The 22,254-nt window shown below is 38.4% G+C and overlaps 2 protein-coding genes across 6 annotated transcripts; one reads left to right on the forward strand and one right to left on the reverse strand.

The window, feature by feature from the left end:
• The first annotated feature begins 1,212 nt into the window (after window positions 1-1,212).
• LOC108982624 (ATP-dependent zinc metalloprotease FTSH 11, chloroplastic/mitochondrial) lies at window positions 1,213-18,246 on the forward strand. 4 transcript variants are annotated; one of them, XM_035686358.1, is made up of 17 exons: window positions 1,214-2,075; window positions 3,891-4,044; window positions 8,074-8,166; window positions 8,351-8,436; window positions 8,590-8,713; window positions 9,227-9,346; window positions 9,783-9,833; window positions 11,230-11,291; window positions 13,463-13,520; window positions 13,959-14,084; window positions 14,153-14,233; window positions 14,940-15,069; window positions 15,202-15,350; window positions 15,903-16,184; window positions 16,434-16,571; window positions 16,662-16,715; window positions 17,706-18,246. In XM_035686358.1, exons 1-17 carry the CDS (start codon window positions 1,375-1,377, stop codon window positions 17,850-17,852), a joined length of 2,556 nt encoding a protein of 851 aa, XP_035542251.1. In that variant the 5' UTR covers window positions 1,214-1,374; the 3' UTR covers window positions 17,853-18,246. The 4 variants fall into 4 exon arrangements, with proteins under 4 accessions (XP_035542254.1, XP_035542251.1, XP_035542252.1 ...); XM_035686359.1 differs by having other exon boundaries at window positions 16,482-16,571; XM_035686360.1 differs by lacking the exon at window positions 14,153-14,233.
• Window positions 18,247-18,985: 739 nt separating this feature from the next.
• On the reverse strand, window positions 18,986-21,964 carry LOC108982625 (abscisic acid receptor PYL3-like). 2 transcript variants are annotated; one of them, XM_018954065.2, is made up of 4 exons: window positions 21,704-21,924; window positions 21,505-21,607; window positions 20,186-20,401; window positions 18,986-19,773 (listed from the first exon to the last, which is right to left on the reverse strand). In XM_018954065.2, exons 1-4 carry the CDS (start codon window positions 21,715-21,717, stop codon window positions 19,555-19,557), a joined length of 552 nt encoding a protein of 183 aa, XP_018809610.1. In that variant the 5' UTR covers window positions 21,718-21,924; the 3' UTR covers window positions 18,986-19,554. The 2 variants fall into 2 exon arrangements, with proteins under 2 accessions (XP_018809610.1, XP_018809609.1); XM_018954064.2 differs by having other exon boundaries at window positions 21,505-21,964.
• Window positions 21,965-22,254: the final 290 nt, after the last annotated feature.

Genomic DNA, 22,254 nt, shown 5'->3' on the forward strand with positions numbered 1-22,254 from the left:
GGAAGAAGAGTTACAGTTACAATAGTGCTTCTTTTGAACAATACAATCGGTATATTGAGTTTTTGTTTAATAATGGCAAGGAGTTGTAAAGTTATCATTTTCATTTATTTTGGCTTAACTTTTATTAGGAGAAAAAAAGAAAATGAAAACAATCTCATATCTTATAAGTCTAAATTATATTTAATTATTCATGCTCGCGATTACATTCACATATTCGACCCTAAAAGATTTGTCTAGTAAAGAAATACATAGTAATAAAAAAAATAAAAAATTCAAATTACAAACCAACTATCATATCAAAAATATGAGTTGGATTACCTTTCCCACAATTTGCCTTTAATCCCTTGAGATGAGCTTTAGCTATTCACATCAGACATAAAATTATTCCTCACTTTAAATAAAATTTCTCTTCATCAACATATTTCTAGATTGCTAAAAACAAAGAATAATAAAATGAAAGTATCTCCCACGAAGCCACTTATTTTAGCACTTATTGGGTCTTAGTCCTTAAAAAAAAAAAAACCACAACTTGTAGCAATAATAAAAATACCGTTTAATATAACAGCTCTGCTATATGCAATCGGGGATGCGTAACCGCCGGGTAACGGGCTGATGTGGCAACTGCCACGTCATCATCTGATATGATTAGAAGAAGACGCATAAGACGAATTAAACTATTGAAAATGTAGAAAATGCAGAAAATAAATTAAATTATAGAAAATGTAGAAGAGGAGATCTAAGTGGGACAAGAGAGATCTTAGAAGAGACAAACCCATTTTGAAACCATCTGACCAGCATTTCGATTAGAACTGGAGCATTCGGCTGGAGCGTTTTGTCTGGATTTTTTTTTTTTTTCCTTGCAAAAATTGTATCGTATTGAACAATTGAAAAACTTGAGTTGTGCTTTATCATTAACCTCAAGGTTCAATCTATCACGTAGGAAAAAATTGATTTGAGAAGGAGAATGAAAGAGTAGACGAATGAGAAGAGAGAGCTAAGAAGGAGACACACGAAGGGGAGATGTGTTTTGATTCTTTTATATGATGCGCACTGTTTTATTAATAATCTGAGTGGCGGTTACCTGCTGGCCCTCTCAGCCGGTTGCATTCAGCATTTGTTTTTTAATATAAATTAATACTCAAAATATTTTTTTCCCAAGTAATACTCAACTGTAATACCATTGGCGGTTAAGTTTAACCTACAACAGTCGGCTCCCACGAGTCACCCCACCAAAGCCGGTACCAAATTCAATCTAAATGATAAGGCGCTCTCTCTCCCAAAATTCTCTGTAGCTCTCTCTCTCCCTCCGTCCCTCGTTTGGTGAGGGAGAGTGCAGCTGGAACACAAAGCGAATGTGATAAACCCCAAGCAGCAATGACCACTTCTCTGCAACCGTTTCTTCTCTGTAAACCCCCGCCGTCTTTGTCGTCTTCGAAGCGTTTTCATCTTCCTCGCTATGCAGCTTCTTCTTCTTGCCTCTCTTTCAATCTGATTTCTTTCCCTACTTTCACTTCCTCAAATTTTCTTAAATCCCGACTTTTTTCCCGGACTCTATCGGTTCCTTGCACGTTACGCCCCGAAAGTGGGGGCTTAGATTCCGAAAGATTGACATTTTCGGATAATTTCAAGAATTTTTACGGCGATAGCTCGAGTCTCAATGTGAATAGTTCGTTTTCCGAATTTGGAATTTCGAAAAATGACGAATTGGGCGGTGGAAATTCTGAAATTCGGTTAAAGAGTGAGTTTGGGGAGGTGGGTTTGGAAAATGGGGAAGCGGGTAGTGAAAAACTGGAGCAAAGTGAGGGAAAGGATCAGAATTTGGCCGCCACTGAGGGAAAGAGTGGGACTTTGAGTGATTCTGGGATAAAGAGTAGGTTACCGTTGGTAATGTTCTTGATAGGGACGTGGGTAAGGCTGAAAAAAGGTTTTGAGAAAGTATTGGGTTGGGAGTGGTCGAGTTGGTGGCCCTTTTGGCGGCGGGAGAAGCGGTTGGAGAGGTTGATTGCGGAGGCAGATGCAAACCCGAAGGACGTGGCGAAGCAAAATGCTCTGCTGGCTGAGCTCAATAAGCATAGGTTAGGTGATTGAGCTTTCTGTTCTTTTATTTTGTTATCATCTAATTGGTTGCGGGAAGATAATTTCAAGGGAATGAAGTTGGGGTCCGTGAAGTTCATTTTCTTCTCGTTTTGTTTCTGGAGAATGCAATAGTTAATTCCAGAAAAGAGTTGCTTAGTAAGTGTTAGTTTGTTGGGCAATATTACAGCTAGTGGGAGTCAAAATATTAACGTATAAGATTCCCTTTCCATGTTTCTGTTATTCGTGGTTGCTAAGAATATGGAGGAAAAGAGAAGAAAATAAAGGCTATAACGCCTTTAATACACACCTGGTTTAATTCTCTTTTAATGTCAACCATTTATGACTTCTCCTTGGACCAATATTTCTATGACACCGACATTATTATTATTATTATTATTTTTAACAAAAAATGAGGTTTAAGCCTCTTATTATAAAAACCCTCACTTAGGCGAAGGAACAACCATGAATACAAGGTTATCAAAAATAAACTTTACATCAAGTTCAAATATAAGGAAACCTCAATTTATCCAAGCGAACTAAACCCAGAAGTTTTCCTTGCACATGATCTTCTCCCATAAAATCTATAATCCATCCTTTTGTTCCTTCTTTTGCCAGAAAATCCGCAACCATGTTGGCTTCTCTAAAAATATGTTGAACCCGAACCTTAAGTAAACGAACAAGCATCTTAATTTCCTCCCAGAAGTCCCATAGAAACCAATATTTACAAGTACCCGATTTTAGCCATCCAATGATGACACTAGAATCTCTGACACCGACATACCATAAGAAATACAAATATCTAGAACGTTGTTCTAATTCATCATTGTTTTTTTGTTACTATTTTAGAAATATACTAAACCAATGAGTTTTAGATTGGAAGATAAATGACTTTGTATTAACACAAAACTTGGCATGCACAGTAACATATGGAGTACATGTAATCTAAAGGTAGACTTGACAAAATTTTAACCTAATATTTTTTTTTTGATAAGTAAACAAATTATATTACTCCAAGAGTAGGCCTAGCCCAGTATATACAAAGACAACCCTGCCTAAGAGGGTGCAAGAGATATAAGGAAATCATGAAGAGCCATCCCGTTGAAATCAACAGCATAGGACCAAGTACATAACGTGCTATAAAAGAAAACTATAAGTTCCTCTATCGATCTCTCATTATCCTCAAACGTCTGCGCATTACGTTCCTGCCATAGACACCACATGATGCATATTGGAATCATCTTCCATACTACTGAAATCTGATGTACCCCTCCAATATTTGGCCAGCTGGCCAAAGCTGCTACTACTGTCTCTGGCATAACCCAACCTAACTCTACTCTCCCCAGCACCCCATCCCAAAATACCCGTGCTATCTCACAATGTAACAAGAGGTAGCCTACCGACTCGCCCCCATCCCCGGCACAGACAAAATTTGAACCTAATAAGAATTATTTAGTGATATAATATGGCCATATAATACATAAATATCCACAAATATATATTTTTTTTAGAAGTAAAAAGAGATTTTATTAATGCAAGTAGTTAGGCATAACCCAAGTATACATGAAGTATACACAGGAAGTAGTTAGGCATCCACAAATAAATACAATACGAATATAGACCCATACAACTATTGATGTATATGTGCGTATAATATTATTGAATCAACTCAAATCTCTTCATTGGGGTGTGAGATAAGGTCAAAATCAGTGGATGTTTAAAGATAGTTCCAAGCAGGAATAAAAATATATTCTTCCTTTTCTTTTCCAGTTATTAACTAAAATTTGGTTGCAACTTTGTTCCTTCTCATTTTGCAGTCCAGAATCTGTCATCAATCGATTTGAAGGAAGAGATCATGCAGTAGACAGTAGAGGAGTTGCAGAATATCTTCGAGCTCTTGTAGTCACGAATGCTATATCTGACTATCTTCCAGACGAGGAGACTGGGAAGCCCTCTAGTCTTCCTACATTGGTAATCATGCATGGACTAATGCTCCAATTGTTGTCTTTTGTTGTTTTTATCTTGTGTTATGTTCTTCTAAGAGTCCTTATTGGTGGTACGACTTGGAATCGATCTATACAGAGAAATACATAGTAAAACTCCATTTGGACCAATATGGAAATGTGTGTGTGTGTGAGAGAGAGAGAGAGAGAGAGAGTAGAATGGATTTTTAATGTGTTTTGCATACTCTAATAGAATCTAGAGGTTAGAATAAAAAAGAAAGAAAGAAAAGAAGTGGAGGTTGAACATACCTTACAATTCTCCGTGTCCAACAATACTACAGAATTAGAAACATTTTATGCTTCTTATAAAAAAGTCACCTCTATATCTCACTGTTAATTACCTTCTCATCTTACCAAAGTGGAACTTCAACATGGGTAGTTCCTTTAAAAATATATAAGAACTTGCAACTTTGTTGTAACACCTGCTTCCCAATGAGGTTAGGATTTCAGGTGTGGCACTTCATTCAGTCGTTTTATGTGTTAACTATGTGTTGGTGGTGTAATAGGACTTGTTTGTCACCTATGGCTTGAAAGTGTGTTATTTTTTTGTAAGTACACCTTTATTGATAATAAATTGGTATCTAGGTACACAAAGTGCATGCAAGATTTACATCTTATCTGAAAAGATGTAATAGAAAATTTGGGAAGCTAGACATTTGAAAAGAAGATTGAGCAGCCAACCAATGGAAAAGGCTTCTAAAGAAATATCTTTTAGTTCTTCCATCATCTTCTCTCGATCCTCAAAATTCAGATTATTTCTTTCCTCCACACATACCGCATTCCACAAGACTCAGCTTCCATAAAGTATCCCTCTAAGGGCTAGAAAACTTGCATTTCTGACATGCCAATATGCCTACCACCCTGTACAACATGACCCAATGAAGCTTAGATAGTCCAAATATAGTGCTCATAAAATATTGGCTACTAATAAAACTAACATACAGAATATACTTCTTCCTTAGAGTTGTGGTGCAAACAAATAAAGCCACTCTCAATGGAGCCTTATTCCTCCAAATTTGCTTCTAAGGGGAGAGGGAACTACCCTCAGGAGATTACCCATTGTAGAACAATCTAACTTCAAACTCTCATCGCATAGACAGAACCCAACAAAACCTTCCCTCCCCGCCCTTTCTCAACCTCATGGATTATGGTACATCCTAGAAAAAAAAGTGAGGCTTTCCAACTCCCAATCATGTGCTGCTTGAATAAACTCAACATCCCTTTAGTAAGTGCCACTGGACAAAAGTAGAAGATTTGCTACTGAAGTTTCCTTGTGACGAGCAATTAAAAAGGCTCTGAATAAAGTACCTTAAGAACCTTATCAGCACACCACATATTAGACCTGAACCTTATCTAGAGGTATTTCCCACCTCAAATCTTGTAAAGCAGGATTAACTCCCCCCGATCCCTTCCAATTTTTTTTTTTTTTTTTTTCCAAAGACTGACTCCATATGAAACCATTAACTTCAAGGAAACACCACCCACTCACTAACAACCATGTTTTGCATCCACCACCAATTTCTCTCTCTTTCATAAGCATACGCCATAACCACTTTCCACATTAAGGCTTGGTTAAACTGGATAAGGTTTCTGACCCACATAAACCGCCCCCCTCCCCCGCCCCCCCCGGGGGACTCCTAGGACTGAAGAGCATATCATAGGCCTATTTACCTGAAATGGGACCTCTTCATTCACACCTCCCCACACAAAGTTTTTGATAAGTTTTTTTTTACTTGTACCTCCCCACAAAAAGTCTCTCTGTAACTTTCCAAGCAATTGGAAACTCTCACTAGAAGAGGAAAAAGTGACATGAAGTCTATTGGGTAAATTCAACAAAGTGCTCTCAATCTAAATGATCCTTCCATTAAAAAAATTAAAAATATAGAACAGTTCCATTCTGACCATTCACGCAAGCCTAGCATGATGGAAGCCTGTTTTGCACACTGCCGGGGTTGATCCTCTTTTTTCCCTTTCAGAGGTTTGGAAGGAGGATAGGTTCAGCAACTTTAGATATATCTTTGTATAACGGTATTGAAGGCTTTGTAGTTTCTTGTGCACTTTAGGTCATTGATAAGGGATTTCTTATGGAGTGGATTGGGGGAAGAGTTCAAATTCCACCTGGTTAATTGGTCAACAATTTGTATCCCAATTTCGGGGGGAGGTTTGGGGATTCGCCACTTGATGAAATTCAATCGAGCTCTCTTGGGTAAGTGGTTGTGGAGGTACCAAAATGAAAGGGAGGCACTATGGAAGTCCGTTATAGATTCTCAATTTGGGGAAGCTTGGGGAGGTTGGTGCTCGAATGATGTACGAGGTTCTCATGGAGTGGGCTTGTGGAAAAACATTAGAAGCCTTTGGGGGACATTCTGGGGTCATGAACATTTTATTGTAGGCGATGGTTTGCTTGCCCCTTTTTGGCTTGATAAATGGTGTGGCAACTACTGTCTACAAGATACCTTCCTTGCCATCTTTGCGCTTGGTAGAGTAAAGAAGGCATTGATTGCCGACCTTTTGGTCTTTTCTAATGGCACCCCTCAATGGAATGTTGATTTCATTAGGGCAGCTCATGATTGGGAGTTGGAGTCTTTTACGGAGTTCTTTGTGGCATTATATTCTGCAAGTATTCCAGGGGGTTCTGGTGACAAGATGCTTTGGAAGCATTCTAAGAAATGTACTTTCTCTGTCAGTTCTTTCTACCATAAGCTCACGAACTCCGGTTTGTCTATGTTCCCGCATTTGGAAGACGAAAGCTCCTTCAAAAGCAACTTTATTTGTCTGGACAGCTTCTTTGGACAAGATTCTCACTACAGATAATTTGAGAAAACGTCGGGTTATTGTCCTAAATTGGTGTTGTATGTGTAAAAAGTATGGGGAGTCAGTTGATCATCTGCTTCTACACTGCGAGGTGGTAAAGGCTATATGGGATGATGTCTTCTTAAGAGTCGGATTGTCTTGGGTTATGCCTTGTACTTGTAGATTGGTGGACTTTCTCGCAAGTTGGAGAGGACTTCTTGGAGATTCTCAGGTAGCGGCAATTTGGAGATTGGTACCAATATGCTTGTGTTGGTGTATTTGGAGTGAGAGAAATGCTAGATGTTTTGATGATCTTGAGAGAACATTGGTTGAGCTTAAAGCTTTCTTTTTTAAGTCATTGTTCCTTTGGGCGGGGGCTATAGTTTGTAATGGATTTAGTGTCCATGATCTTCTTCTTTCTATTGTAACCTCTAGCTAGGCGGTTTGTCATGTATACTTCCTATGTACCTGGGCCTTGCCTATTTCTATGAATACAATATCCTTGATTACCTATAAAAAAAGAAAAGATAAGAGTATTAGTCCCAGAGTTTGTGATAACTATTATTGTATGTCTGTTTTAAGATGCCTTCTCATGTATTTGAGGCTACTCAATAGGAAATTGCTCATATTTTATCCGTGTCTGGCTAGATAGACATATATCCTCATCCACTACTCTTAACTCTTAGGCCTAGGCCTGGTTTGGATAATGAATTGAGATGAGATGAGTTAAAATGATTTGTGAATAGTAGTGAGATGGTTTGTGAAATGGTTTGAGTTAAAATGTTTTATGGGGTTCTGGGAAAGGAGAGAGAAAAAGTTGAATAAAAATATTATAAAGTTAAAATATTGTTATAATATTATTTTTTAATATTATTTTTGTTTTGGGATTTGAAAAAGTTGAATTATTTTTTGTATTTTGTTTGGAAGTTTGGGAAAGTTGTAATAATTAGGTAATGATTAGATGAAAAAGTTTAAGATTTGAGATTGAAAAGTGTTTGTGTTTGTGGTGTTCGGATATTGAGATGAGATGGGATGAGATGAAAGCATCTCTCTATCCAAACCAGGCCTTAATACTTCAATTATGCAAGAGCATAGTTTCTGATCAAACAGCTTGCAGTCCTTTCAAGTTATTCATCTTTAGTAATTTCTGCTTCATATCTACATAGAAATGTTACTAGGCTAATAATTAATTTTATATATGTAGTTGCAAGAGCTGAAACAGCGAGCATCAGGTAACATGGATGAGGCCTTTCTGAACCCTGGCATATCTGAGAAGCAGCCATTACATGTTGTAATGGTAAGTTTTAATGGAAAAGGTTTGCTCCAATATTGCCAGAGGATGTCATCAAAGTCTTCTACTTTTTGCATAAAGATTGATTATATGAAAGAATCAACTTTTTCTTTTACTTTTTCTGTGGATTCTTATTTTCCCGTTTTTTCGTTTTTTAAATCAACATAATAAGAGTTGGTTTTTCTTTTAGGTTGAGCCTAAAGTTTCAAACAAATCACGTTTTGTGCAAGATCTTATCTCCACTATCTTGTTTACTGTAGCTGTTGGATTAGTGGGGTACGGACTTTCTCTTCCCCAAGTCTCTCCACCCCCCCCAGCCCCCCCACACACACACACTACTTAGTGCTTGCCTGCATTCCTGAGTCTTAATCCATGGAAACATGACTTTGATTTTGAATTTTGATTTTGATTTTGATTTATTTTTATCAGGTTAATGGGTGCCGCTGCATTTCAAAAGTATGTAGGGAACTTGGGTGGGATAGGAGCATCTGGTGTTGGATCAAGTTCTTCCTATGCCCCAAAGGAGTTAAATAGAGATGTTATTCCAGAGAAGGTAGATATGTGGTAGTCTATACTCTCCATATTGCTGACCTTTTAAGAAGTTGTCACAGTTCCATGAAATGGCTGTTTTCTTTTTTCTTGGAGGTTGTGTCCCCACCTCTGTTTGCCAAGGGGGGTTAGACTGTGTCTCCCCATTAGCCTGTGGATAGGTAGAAGAAAATCCAAAAAAAAAGTTTGAATCACTAGAGGAGCGAATGCCAGAAAGTTGGATAAGTACCAAGATTTTTGTTTGGAACCTTTTACTAAAACATATCGATTTCCAATGGGAGACTTTCTTCTTTATGTCTAGTTCTGGCTTCCATGTCCAGCCGAAAGTTACGGTAGGGATGTGATATTATTATTACCTAATAATTTCTAGAGGTAGCTTAGTTAAAAGGTTTTTTATTGGTTGCTTAAATTTTTTATGGGACTGATTTTCTAGAAGGTTTGAGTGTTAATCTCTTACATGCGTCACACTTGCATTGAAGAATACCTTAATCATGCTGAGTAATTTGTTGTCTTGCAGAATGTTAAAACATTTAAGGATGTCAAAGGTTGCGATGATGCAAAGCAGGAGCTTGAGGAAGTGGTGGAATATCTGAAAAACCCATCTAAATTTACTCGGCTTGGTGGAAAGTTACCGAAGGTTTTATCAAGATTATTTTTATTTAAATTACAACTATTCTTTGGAATTCCTTTTGTGCATATATTGTGCTTCAGGTGTTCCTCGCTGCATATGAAGTGTAGTATGTTGGTTCTATGTATGTGGATCATGTGGTGTGCAAGTATATAATAGTTCATGGTTTTACTACTTAAGAATGAAATTGCATATGTGCTAGATTATGGCATGCTTCTGACATTAAATGAGTTCAAAGATCTATGTTAGTTTTGTAGTCAGTGTCGTCTAGATTGGTTGTTTCTCATATTGAAAGATATTTCTTTGTCATGGATTTTTCTGTTCAATTTTTTTAATGGTATGCATATGAGTGGAAATGTCTTTCTGATTTTATCTATTTGTAACTTTCTTTTTTCTGTGCTTTATAGCTTCTATACTGTAGAGCCTGACACATGCTTATTTGCAGGGAATTCTTTTGACTGGAGCACCAGGAACAGGAAAAACTCTGCTTGCCAAGGTTAGGTGTTTGTATATTTCTGCAAATGCTATTTATTCGTAATGGAGTGTCTTTTTTTCGATCCATATATGGACTTAACCCTACTGCTGTTAGGATCAGCATGATCCTTGGAATCTTGTCTGAAAGTTTCGTACAGGCTGCCTGTGGTGGCCAGGCTGGTGGCTGCTGCGTTTAGGGGTGGGTGGTGGAGCACCGCCACCCCGCATCCACTGCCCCGGCCCCGCCGCAGGCAGAAAACCCAGAGGGGTCGGGGGACGGTTTGAGCCCAGGCTCGCACCCCAGGCCTAGGCTTAAGCCCAACCCAATATATATATATACACACACATATATAAAAATAATAATTTCGATACCAAACGACGTCGTTTTGGTAACAAATTTATTAAAAAAAAAACAACGAAACATCGTTTTGGGAACCCCTCCCCCCCTCTCTCTTTCCTCGCTCTCTCATTTTGGTTCAACTTCTTCTCTCAGAGCCTCTCTCCCTCACAGCGGACGTGTCTTCTCCTCCTCCTCTTCTTCTCTCAGACCGTCTCTCCCTCTCTCTTTCTTTTTGATTTTTTGTTTGCGAAGGATTTTTTTAGTAGTTTAGGATTTTTTTGTTGTGGAATGTGGATTTATATTTTGAGTGGATTTTGTTGTGTTTTTTCCGGTTGTGTCACGGCCATGGGTGGCGGTGGATGGTTTTTTTTGGGGGGGGGGATGGACGGACTAGTGGTCCGCCCACGCCCTGGCACCAGAACAGGGGGCCCCGCTCCTAGTGTGTGGGGGCAGATTCTTGGGGGCAAACCCCACCCTCTTCCCATGCGGAGGTGGGGTATGGGAAGGGGCCGGCAGGTAGCACCCCTAGCTTCGTTTCTTTCCTTCTTTTATTACTATCATATTATTAAAAAATATATATTTTTTTTAATTCATCAAACCTAACAAAACCTCATCTTGAAATGATTTTACCTCTATTCACCAAAATGCAGACCAATTTTCTATTCATGATCTCATATTACATCCACTATTCACAAACATCCAGGGTGAATTAAAGCACAATATTTTGAATTAAAGCACAAACATCCCTAGTTGTAATTGTATCTGCAGCAGCCTTATATAAATGGGTTTATACGCGATGGCAAATTGTTAGTTGCTAGTTGATGGGTGCAAAGGAAGGATCATGGATTCTGCATTGTTGTGATTGTGATGTTGAGTTTTCAATCATCTATGTCAGACCTAGGTGTGTGTACGTTTTGCATAACACCTTCCACTTGTGTGTTGGTTTCTTTACGATGTAAGAAGATGTTCATATTTTATGATATTAACATGTTTGATGTGATGTTAATATGTTTGATGCAATCTAGTTATTGTTTGTAATGTTTCCTGATATATTTTTGCTTTCTCTGGGAACTTGAAGGCTATTGCTGGAGAAGCTGGGGTACCCTTTTTCTATAGAGCAGGATCTGAATTTGAGGAAATGTAAGCTGTCTTACTGTACAGAAATGGGCCAACTTCAAATATACAACACAGTTTTACATATTATCCTCCTGTCTTTAAATTATAATGCTGGTTTTTCTATGGGGATATGCAGCCAATAGTTGAATATGCTATTTACCGATATGGAGACTAATCACTATAGGCAATGTTTCCAGTTTTGCGTGTTGAAGGAAAAATGTGTTAATTGGCATATTCTTGTGAAAACCTATGTAAAGTTGAGTTGTAACAAGTGTTGATGCATTGGTACATGAAAAATATTGAAGTGTGCTCAACATGGCTCGACTGGCGCTCGACTGGCGCTCGAGCGGAACCTTCCAGAGAGGTTCGCTCGATGGGCGCTCGACATGGCGCTCGAGCGGAACCTTCCAGAGAGGTTCGCTCGATGGGCGCTCGACTAGCGCTCGAGCGGAACCAAGACAGAGTGGTTCGCTCGAGGTGAGCTTGACGTAACGCTCGAGCTGAACCCATCCAGAGTGGTTCGCTCGATGTGCGCTCGACGTGGCGCTCGAGCGGAACCCAGACAGTGGTTCGCTCGAGGTGAGCTTGACGTGGCGCTCGAGCAGAACTCATCCAGAGTGGTTCGCTCGATGTGCGCTCGACGTGGCGCTCGAGCGGAACCCATCCAGAGACATCCAGAGACGCTCGCTCGACCTTCGCTCGACACCTCGCTCGAGCGGTTTCAGAAGATAACGTGCGCTCGACCTTCGCTCGACACCTCGCTCGAGCCAATGTTCAAAGACAACCTAAAATTCATGTTTTGGGCGCCGTGACTTGCTGGGACTATAAATATAACAGATCATTTCTGTTGTGTGGTGTGGAAAAACAGAGCAAAACCTTAAGTGTTTCAAGAGCCAAAGAGAGAAACCTATTCCTCACCTTGTGAATCTCTTTTGGACAAACACAAATCCACCACACCACTATCAAGATCAAATCTCATTCAAAGTCCATTGAAGTGGACGTTTTGTTGGCCGGAAGGTTTCCGGAGCTGCTGTTGATGCAGAGATCGAGAGGTTCTCGTGGAAAGCTATAGAAGGTCGGAGTTCCGACACTACATGCGTGTAGAGATCGAGTGGGTCACTCGTGATGTTGCAAGCCAAGTTTAGGAACTACAAAGGTTTTGTGAGTGTCTCTAAATTGGTTGTAATGAACTTTTTCTATAGTGGATTTTAGGTGGTGGCTTACACCCGGAGTGGTTTTAGAATTTGAAGACGTTCTTCAAATGAGTTTCCACTTCGTGACCAAATCCTTGTGTTGATTATTTGCATGATTTGTGTCATCTTTTATTTGCTTCTTGTCATTAAATTTTATTAGTCCACATAATTTGAACTGCACCTATTCACCCCCCCTCTAGGTGTTGTATGGGATAAAACCACTGCTTTTTCATTGCGTTTTTGTTTTTGTAAAATAAAGTTAATGCCTTTTTTCTTGGGGAGTCGATATATCAGTCTTTCACTTTCCTACCATTGAAGAAATAAGTTGTTTTTAGGTATTTGCAGAGCCGAGACCTGCTGTTGTTGATTTACAGCATAATTTGATTTGAGCAAATGAGAAAGACATATAGTTTGATTTGATTCAAGAACTATTGTTTTGCATGATCCCTTTCAAAGATAGTCTCATTATAGCTAGGCCATTTAATGGATACATGTATTAACTCTGTGCCAATGCTCATACCATCTACTAATGATATAAAACTCTGTGATAGTCAATAATAGGAAGACCTTATATGTTACTGATCATTCAGAGCATGAACTGGATCCGCAGAGAGATTCATGGGATTATTTTTTTGATGGAGTATACTGGTTTCTTTATTATATTAAAAAAATGACCTTATAGAACACATTTTACGCTTTAATTTGTAGCTAATGGAATGATGCATTCAGTGTTTGTAGCACCCTGTAATTTTATTATTTTGACTATAATTGATGTTTGTGGCTCTCCATTGATGGGTTAATTGATTTCCCATTTTCTTCTTTTGTAATTTCCTTGTCTTCTTGGATAGTTTGGCCTTCTCTTGGAGGAATCCTAATGCTCTCTGCAGTGGAAATGCCCTCTTTTCTGATTAATCCATCATTTATCGTTCTCAGATCTTGGAATTCCTCGAGTAATGGTCCAGGTGTTGGGATACTAACTTCTTGTTATTTTCTGTATGGCAGGTTTGTTGGTGTTGGTGCTCGGCGTGTAAGATCCTTATTCCAAGCTGCAAAAAAAAAGGTTTGTTCTTTTGGAGGTGTCCCTTGTGATGTGCAAGCATGTTTTCGGTTTTGGGTTGGGGGGTAGTTGATTTTATAAACATACTAGAAGTCCTGATATATAAATGGAGATGGATAATGTTTTTATCATTTCAAAGGTAGTCGATGACCTTGTGCCAGGAAAACGTAGAGAACAATGGGAAATGCCTCTGACTCTGAGACTTCTGTAAATAATACTGGGACATTTAACGTACTAAAAACTAAAATTACAACAGCAAACTGAAACTTAAATTGAGGGAGTAAACCTCTGTAGGCAGGGTACACCTACATATTATAGTTAGCTGTCAGATGTCGTAGGCATTAATATTATGTTGATAAAGTTGCTGCATTGAAAGGCAAATATATGTTGCTTTGTTATATGTTTCTGATCATGTCATTCACACTGTTCCATATTTCTTAGGCTCCTTGTATAATTTTCATCGATGAAATAGATGCTGTTGGGTCCACAAGAAAACAATGGGAAGGCCATACCAAGAAAACATTGCATCAATTGCTCGTTGAAATGGATGGCTTTGAACAGAATGAGGTACATCTAGACATGTTACAGTTTTTAGAGTTTCTACGTTTCTAAAGATGAATGACATTTTTCTGTAGGGTATAATATTAATGGCTGCAACAAACTTGCCTGATATTCTTGACCCAGCTTTAACAAGGCCTGGTAGATTTGATAGGCATGTAAGTTCTTTCATCTATGGACTACCATGTAACATTTTGACTTTATCTTGACTTTGCAAATTTAGGCCATTTTTAGGCAGTTGTTACTGCCTAAGGACTCTTATTGTCTTATGGAAATGTTTTTCTACTTCTGACAAAATCTTTCTGCATTAGAAATTTGGTCTGCATTTTTGGTTTTTGTGGCCATATCAATCTCTAAATCTTGAGAACAAAAACTATCAGTTGTCAAGTCTAGCTACAGTATCTAGCTCAAATACTTTTGTGAGTATTATTTTCTGAGCTTTGCTACTCATCATCCCACACACTACACACCACATTTGTTTTTATTTTTTTTTGGTTTTATTTCTGCTAAATTAATTGAGTTTTTCTACTCATCATCCCTACGCCACATACTTGCTAAGGGGGGAAAAAAACAAAAAAATTATGTGTGGGGTGTGGTGTAGGGATGAATCATGAATCATGATGAGTAGAATTTTTCTTAATTTCTTCACTAATCCTCTTGACCTTTTAGACCTGCCACTAGTTAACTCTAGTCTTTTGACTAAAATTAACTCTTGTTGTAGGGTTGTTCAAGTTTGTCCACTTCAGTCTATAGTTTCATCAAATAGTGTCTGATTAGATATATCTGGATTTTTCTATCAATTTATTTTTGCTAAAGTTCTCTATACTTTCAAAGTGAAATCACTAACAAAGATTCTTGTTTTAGATTGTTGTTCCAAATCCAGATGTACGAGGTCGTCAAGAGATATTGGAGCACTATCTACAGAATAAACCATTGGCTGACGAGATAGATGTAAAGGCAATTGCTCGTGGTACTCCGGGATTCAATGGGGCAGGTGGTTTCCCATATTGCACTAAACGACAGTTGATTTCCTTCAGTTCATGAAACTAATATTTCGTTTCATTTCCTCATGAAATATTCCAAGCGTCCTGACAACTTGAGTTTTCCCCACTTTTTTCTCTCTCAGATCTTGCAAACTTGGTTAATATTGCTGCCATTAAAGCTGCTGTTGAAGGTGCAGAAAAGTTAACAGCTTCTCAGCTGGAATTTGCAAAAGACAGGATTGTGATGGGTACAGAGCGGAAAACAATGTTCATGTCAGAAGAGTCAAAGAAGGTGCGGGTGTTTCCTTATGAGCCAGTTCAGGGTAACCTGTGGCTTATATTGCTGAAGTACGATTTTATATACCCATAGAATCACTTGTTCAATGTGTTGGGTTGAGTCTATTTTTTTTTATAAGTAGGTTGAGTCTGTCTTACAACCCATGGTTTTGAAAAATTAGAGCCTCAGTATATCATTTGATTTTGCCATCTCAAATTTCTATATGATCTTTGATCAAGTGGATCAAAATGCTGGCATACCAACAACTTTAAAGCACGAGGCACAGGAATAGAAATATCTTCAGAACATCTTATATCGTAGGTAGGTCATGCAGATGATATCAAACATCTTATTGCTTGATGGAACAAGTGCAGTTTAGTGCACAAAGAAGTGAATAGATAGGGGGTTTTGGCAGATGATATCAAGCCAACGATGACTGCATGCAGCATGCAAACTATAGAATTGCATCTGCATGACAATAAACTCTTACAGTTTCCTGGGAATTCATCTATTTAGAATCCCCAAATGCACAGGCATCCTTCCTGACATTTCTTAAGCTTCTCTCAGCTCACTGCATACCATGAGAGTGGCCATGCGATTGTTGCCTTCAATACAGAGGGCGCACATCCGATACACAAGGCAACAATCATGCCACGTGGATCTGCTTTAGGAATGGTCACTCAGCTTCCTTCAAGTGATGAGACATCAATTAGCAAAAAGCAGTTATTAGCCCGTCTCGATGTTTGTATGGGAGGTAGAGTTGCAGAAGAGCTCATCTTTGGTCAGGACCAGGTCACAACAGGAGCTAGTAGTGACCTTCACACAGCTACAGAGCTAGCCCACTATATGGTATTTTCCATTTTAATGCCTTGAACAATCTATGTTCGCCTGAAGTTTGGGATCATTTCCAATATTCTTGGAACCTATAAAATTTTGCCATTTGGTTATAAATATAATTTAAGTAGGTTCATGCTCCATGGTAATGGTATTTACACTATAGTTTATTGTCTTCTCAATTCCTGCAACCTACTCGTTTGGCTATGAAAATCAGCATATAAAAAAAATTGTGACTTGAACCACTCTGTGTGCTTTAAACAGAAGAATTTCCTATTTCAATTGCTTCTTGAGTGCATCTTCCTATTTAAGGTATCAAAGTGTGGGATGAGTGACACGATCGGGCCAGTTCACATCAATGAGCAGTCAAGTTCAGAAATGCAATCACGTATTGATGCTGAAGTATGTTTATGGAATCTGGGGTTCTTGTGATTTATTAATAATGGTAGACATACGTTTAGTTTATTTAAATTTCTTGCATTGGTTGTGCAGGTGGTGAAACTCTTAAGAGAAGCATATGACCGTGTAAAAGCCTTGCTAAAGAAGGTTTGTCCCTTAGTTCTCATCTGTTTGTTTGTAGTATTTTCTTTCTTTTGAAAAATGAGAGCTGCAATATAAGAAAAAATATATTCGGTTATCCTTATGGTCCAGAGGAGAATTGGCCATTCAATCTTGTAAACTAGTTGCGACCGAAATTGGGAAAAGTGATACGAATGGAGAGGAATAACCAATCGATTTGTTTCTCTAATTCTTAAGTCCAAGTGAGTTCCAACTGATCCAAGTGATGGAGTTATATTTTTGTGGAGTTGAAAATCCATGAGATGTAATACCATGAAATTAGATTCCTAGATTAATTATATTTCCAAGCCTAATGCAGCATCAGTGCACTGTGAAGCTTAGACTAGAGTGGGAACTGGGAAGAGACTCCACACATAACACCTCATTCTCCCTTTATAAGGCCTTCTCTTAAAATATTCTGGAGACAAGTCCTTCAATATGGTTTATTTCAAAGGCTTGGGAAAGGTGATTTATCCATAAATGTAAAGGTGCATTAGCAGTTTAAAAGGTATGGTTTAATTCAGGTCATGTTAAGCACTCGTTGAACCTTGTAGACTTGGGGAACTGATATTGAGTCACCAAATAACATGATCTGTGTCATTGTGCATGACCTTGAGATCTGTCCTAAAGTTGCACTTCATTGTAGCTTACTTTCTTCCTCTCCCTTTAGTTTTGCATCTCAACATATATGAAGGCCACTCCAATTGAGTATGTATACATTTTAAGAAAACCTAGAACCAGCTATAAATGTGAATGGTATGAATCTAGGTCCCCCAAGTTTAGCCTGTCATTGGCATTGCTCAGAAGGATCTGGGTTCCCAAGTATATCTATCGTGCTGCATGCATGTCTCTGGAATTTTTCATTTTGGTGCTTAAAATATTGTCGACCCTGATCCTTCCTTGTCTATGATGGACATTGATGGTTGGAATTAGCAAATTTTAGTATGGGCTAACTTTTGTTTCTACACTTATATTCAGCATGAGAAGGCATTACATTCGCTGGCAAATGCACTTCTAGACTATGAGACACTAAGCGCCGAAGAAATAAAGCGCATTCTTCTTCTGTACCGTGAAGGAAGGCTGCCCGAGCAACAAGAACAAGAAGGGAACCTTGTATTGGTTTAGAATTTGGCTCCTTTTCTTTTTCAGAAATCTGCAACTCCAGGGGAGCTCTGTACAGTTTATTGAAAGCACCATAGATGGTTATTTGTACCACTACCAATCCCCCTTTTCTCTTTCTGCTACAACATACACCAATGGAAGTCTATTCATACACACTCCCAGAGTATCTCTGAAGCAACGTTCTGGCCTCTTGTCTGACACACAGCCAATGTGATGGATAATGTATTAGTTGGAGAAATCCTGTATTGTTTAAACTATTACCCCATTTTGGGTGAAATTTTGAAGTTAAGGACAGATTTGAGATTACAGGAACTCTTGTATTGTACTCTTTTTTTTTTCTTCTTCTTGGACAAAATAGAACCTTTTATTAATAAATCAACTATTACATGCTTTGTCATTAATGACCACTTCAACTATATCACTCTGATAGCCCTCCATCCATATGAGCTCTGCCTCCAGAGCCAGAGCCTTTTTCGCCTGCAGCCTCATCTGCTTGTCTTCTTAGCTATTGTATTGACTACTTCATCTCCCCTTCGAACAGCTTCCACAACCTGTAGAGAATCCCCCTCCAGGACCAAGTTAAAGCTTGCTATCATCTTGCAGAAATCCAGAGTCTTCCAAAGGGATACAGCTTCTACCACCATGGGGTCTATGATGTTTTTGATTGGAACACTCATTGCAGCTAAGACCTCTCCTTCGAAATCTCTTACTAGGGAACCCATACCCATCTTTTATTGTACTCGTGAGAACGATCTTTTAAGCATGGTGCATTCTTTATAGACTCACCACCTTTTTAGTATAGCATCGACATCAGGGTGGAATGGTTGAAAAGCTCTTCTCAGAATCAGCCTTTCCAATTAATTTGATGTTCCGAATCATTTGAACTGCCCATTAACCATTTCATTGTTTCTTGTAGCCATTGTTGAGAATCCCGAACCGATGACTGATGCAAGAGGTATGAAATTTTTAGTTTTAAGCCTTAACCTCGACAGAACAAATCCCCATTCCCAACTGGATAACCAGACTTGCATAACAATGTAGAAAGCTGCAAACCTCATATCAACACCTTTACCTACAAAACATATTTCCTGCTGTTTTACCATTTCAAGATCAGAAGCCTTACTCTCCCAACCATCTTTTTCTAACATGAAAAACAGGAGCTTTGATACAGATAAATAGCAATTACAGGCTCAGAATATATATATATATATATTATATAAATAGAAATTACAAGAAACTCTACTTTGAGTCACTCCTAGTTTTCGCCAGAATTTCACTAAATGCAATTTATAACCACAATTAGTACAGCTTATAGCCAAATATACAAAAATAGCTCTTTCTGGCACATATGTACAACCACAAAAGCATACAACCACTGAACACGACCTGGGAAAACAGTGAGAAAGAAAGCACAGAATAGCTTTTTTCCCCAGTTTGTTTACTTTTATAGCCTTTTCCATTCATGAACAGTTTTAGAAACCGTTAAAAATGCTGTGGATCTTGACCTAGTAAAGATGAGAAATCCAGAATATAATTCTGGAAGCAATTCAAATAACATAACAAAGACGAGGAAAATGTGCACGTATGTATTTGAAGATGGAACTAGTACTATTGCCAGTCTGTCTCCAAAGCTTCCAAGAAATGAAAGCCGCAGAATCTTCATCCATGGCAGTCCAAGCTTCCGCCACATCCTCAACCCCAATGCTCAGATCCGATCAATGGGTTCAGTTCGATCCTGCACTGCAAGCCGCTCTGACACATCAGCAAGTGATTTCAGATTGCACTTGATCAAGGCCTGCACAAAGTAGCATGTCTCGTCCTTTGTGTTCCCTTCAGGCACATCCACAACAAACGACTCAATCACAAGAGTCCCTGGTCTTCCATCAATGATCTCCGGATGGAGGGAAATAATGGACGAGTAGTTCTGAAATAGCCAAAGAATAAAAAAGAAACAGGTTGGGGCTCTTTTAGGCTTATGCATGATAACATAACTAAAATATCAAGCTAGACAGCAAACTGGATCTAACTTATCCTACTAAGATCCTAGGTCATAATAGCCCTCCATGAAGAATCCTCAAACTTAGCCCGTGGAGCTGTGATTGATTCATATCAGCAGAACTCTATTGAAATTTGTATAATTACAACTTTTTCCAACCGCTCACTTTTTAAAACTAATCAATTGATTTAAAATTTTCTCAACTCATTATTTAAACTTATAAGCAACATACGAGCACCAGAGCTTGATTTGTATGATATGAGTCCATATTTGCTCTAGAGCCTTCTTCTTTTTGGCAAGTGAATAGAGAATTAAATAAGAAAATTAAGAGATTTAATACCCTAAGTCTGTGATCCCCTCCAATTATCTTGATGCTGAGTATATGCTCATCATCATCAAGAAGTTCCAGTCTTTCTGTACTTGTAGTTGCAGGAAGCCCAGACTTAACATCCACTTCTCTGAGACTCCCAATCTCAAGGTTCCCCTTCACAATGCACCTACTGATAAATGGCTTGTATTTCTGCGGTTGATCGAATCTCCTCACCAAAGACCAAACCTGGTTAAATATATCAAACATCAAAAATTAAAAGGCGCGCTCAAATACAACATTCCAACAATCACGTTTCCAAAAAAGATTGTATTCAAGCTCTAAACTTCTCAATGAACAAAACTCGTTTCTTCATCAGCAAAAACCTATCTTTATCAATATCCCCTTTGATGTATACTCATCTTAAGCAGTCAGGGTAAGGCAAATTTATTTATATCCCCTTTAATGCGTTTTTTTTTTTTTTTTTTATAAGTAAATCAAACGCACGTTAACCCAGTATTCAGTTGGAGAGAAAGCATAAGATATTTTAAGGCTAAAAAATAGAACGTCATGCAAACATTTCTTAACGTTAAATGCAGAATCTAACTTAGTCAAATATCTTTCCTTGGCAACCAAAAGAATCTTCCGCAAAAACTACCATAGATACCATTGCAGCCAATCAGAACCAAAGGATGTTCAAGTTACAAAACCCAGAAAGCCAAGATATTACAAAGATACCAATTACTGGCACGTCTAGGTATAGGAAACAATTTCAAGAAATGAAATTCAGATTTTCGAAAAGTCGAAGTTTCACTTTGTAGAACCCAAGAAAACCAAAAACTTGAATTAAAGCAATGTAGCCATTGTAATTAGTTTCGAAAGTCAGCAGAGCTAAAAAAATTACACCTTTACGAAGATTTCTAGTTCCTAAGTTTTAAAGTTCGCAATCTCTCAGAAACTTGAAAACGCTCCCCTCAATTTTCTCAGCAACGAAACATATACAGAAGGAGAGAGTATAAATTGAAAAAAGAAAAGAGTATAAATGATCGTCAAATTCAGGTATAAGTATCAAGAAGCGCAAACGATATATATCGCAGATCAAGATCAACCACTATAAAAACTTTCGGTCAAACATTAGACGAATTACCAAGAAACCCCCCAAGGAATACCAACAATAACATATTCAAACACCGATCCCCCAAATTCTTCACGGAACTGACCCTCCAATGCATCCGCCAACCTAAACAGACACATACTCATAGATGTGCACCTATACGGCTATACATGTATATCGATGTAACACATAGACATGCATATATACACGTCGAGAGAGACAGAGAGAGAGAGTATACGAGGTGAACTGGGGCTTTGATGCGCTTGACAAGCGCGGAGCTACACTGATTCTCGCCGGGCTGGTGGCGATGGAACTTCCGTATGAATTCGCACTCCACACCGCTGAATTCGCCATTTCCAATCCCATTAAATTTCTCATTCATCTTGATTGATTTACACAAATACTTAACCAAACCAAACACTATTAGCTTTTCTCACTTAAAAATCAACATCTCACTAAGATTGACTCGTCTGGCCGGGAAACAGAGCTCCGATAGCCGGCATAAGAGGGTCTCCAATAAGAGCTCCTGAGAGAAATATCTGGTAAAGAAGAAGACGAGGAAGAGGAGGGGGGGGGGAGGAGGAGGAGGAGGAGGAGGAAGAGCGTTAATGAGAATCACACCGCCATTGCAGACCTGCGGGCTCAAGCCTTCCTATTATCAATCAAGAGGAGCGTAAAGTATAATCATGTAATATAATAAATTTATTAATTTACTTTTGTTTTATTTATCTAGTAGTTTTGTATTGTAAATATTTAGAAATGGGCTTGCCATGGCTTAGATTTACGATCATGCCACAGTTTTGACTGCAAGGCCTTATATTTATTAGTTTTATTTTATGTTTGGCTCTTTTATCATGAGTCGGGCTGCACAGCCGCCAGATAACCCGCTCAATTGATCCGCCTGCTGCTTTTATGTTATTTTTTTAAAATTTTTTTATTTAAATTTTTTTAATATATTTTAATATTTTTAAAAAATAAAAAAAATATA

Source organism: Juglans regia, chromosome 16 (genome assembly GCF_001411555.2).
Source record: "Juglans regia cultivar Chandler chromosome 16, Walnut 2.0, whole genome shotgun sequence".
NCBI lineage: Eukaryota > Viridiplantae > Streptophyta > Magnoliopsida > Fagales > Juglandaceae > Juglans > Juglans regia.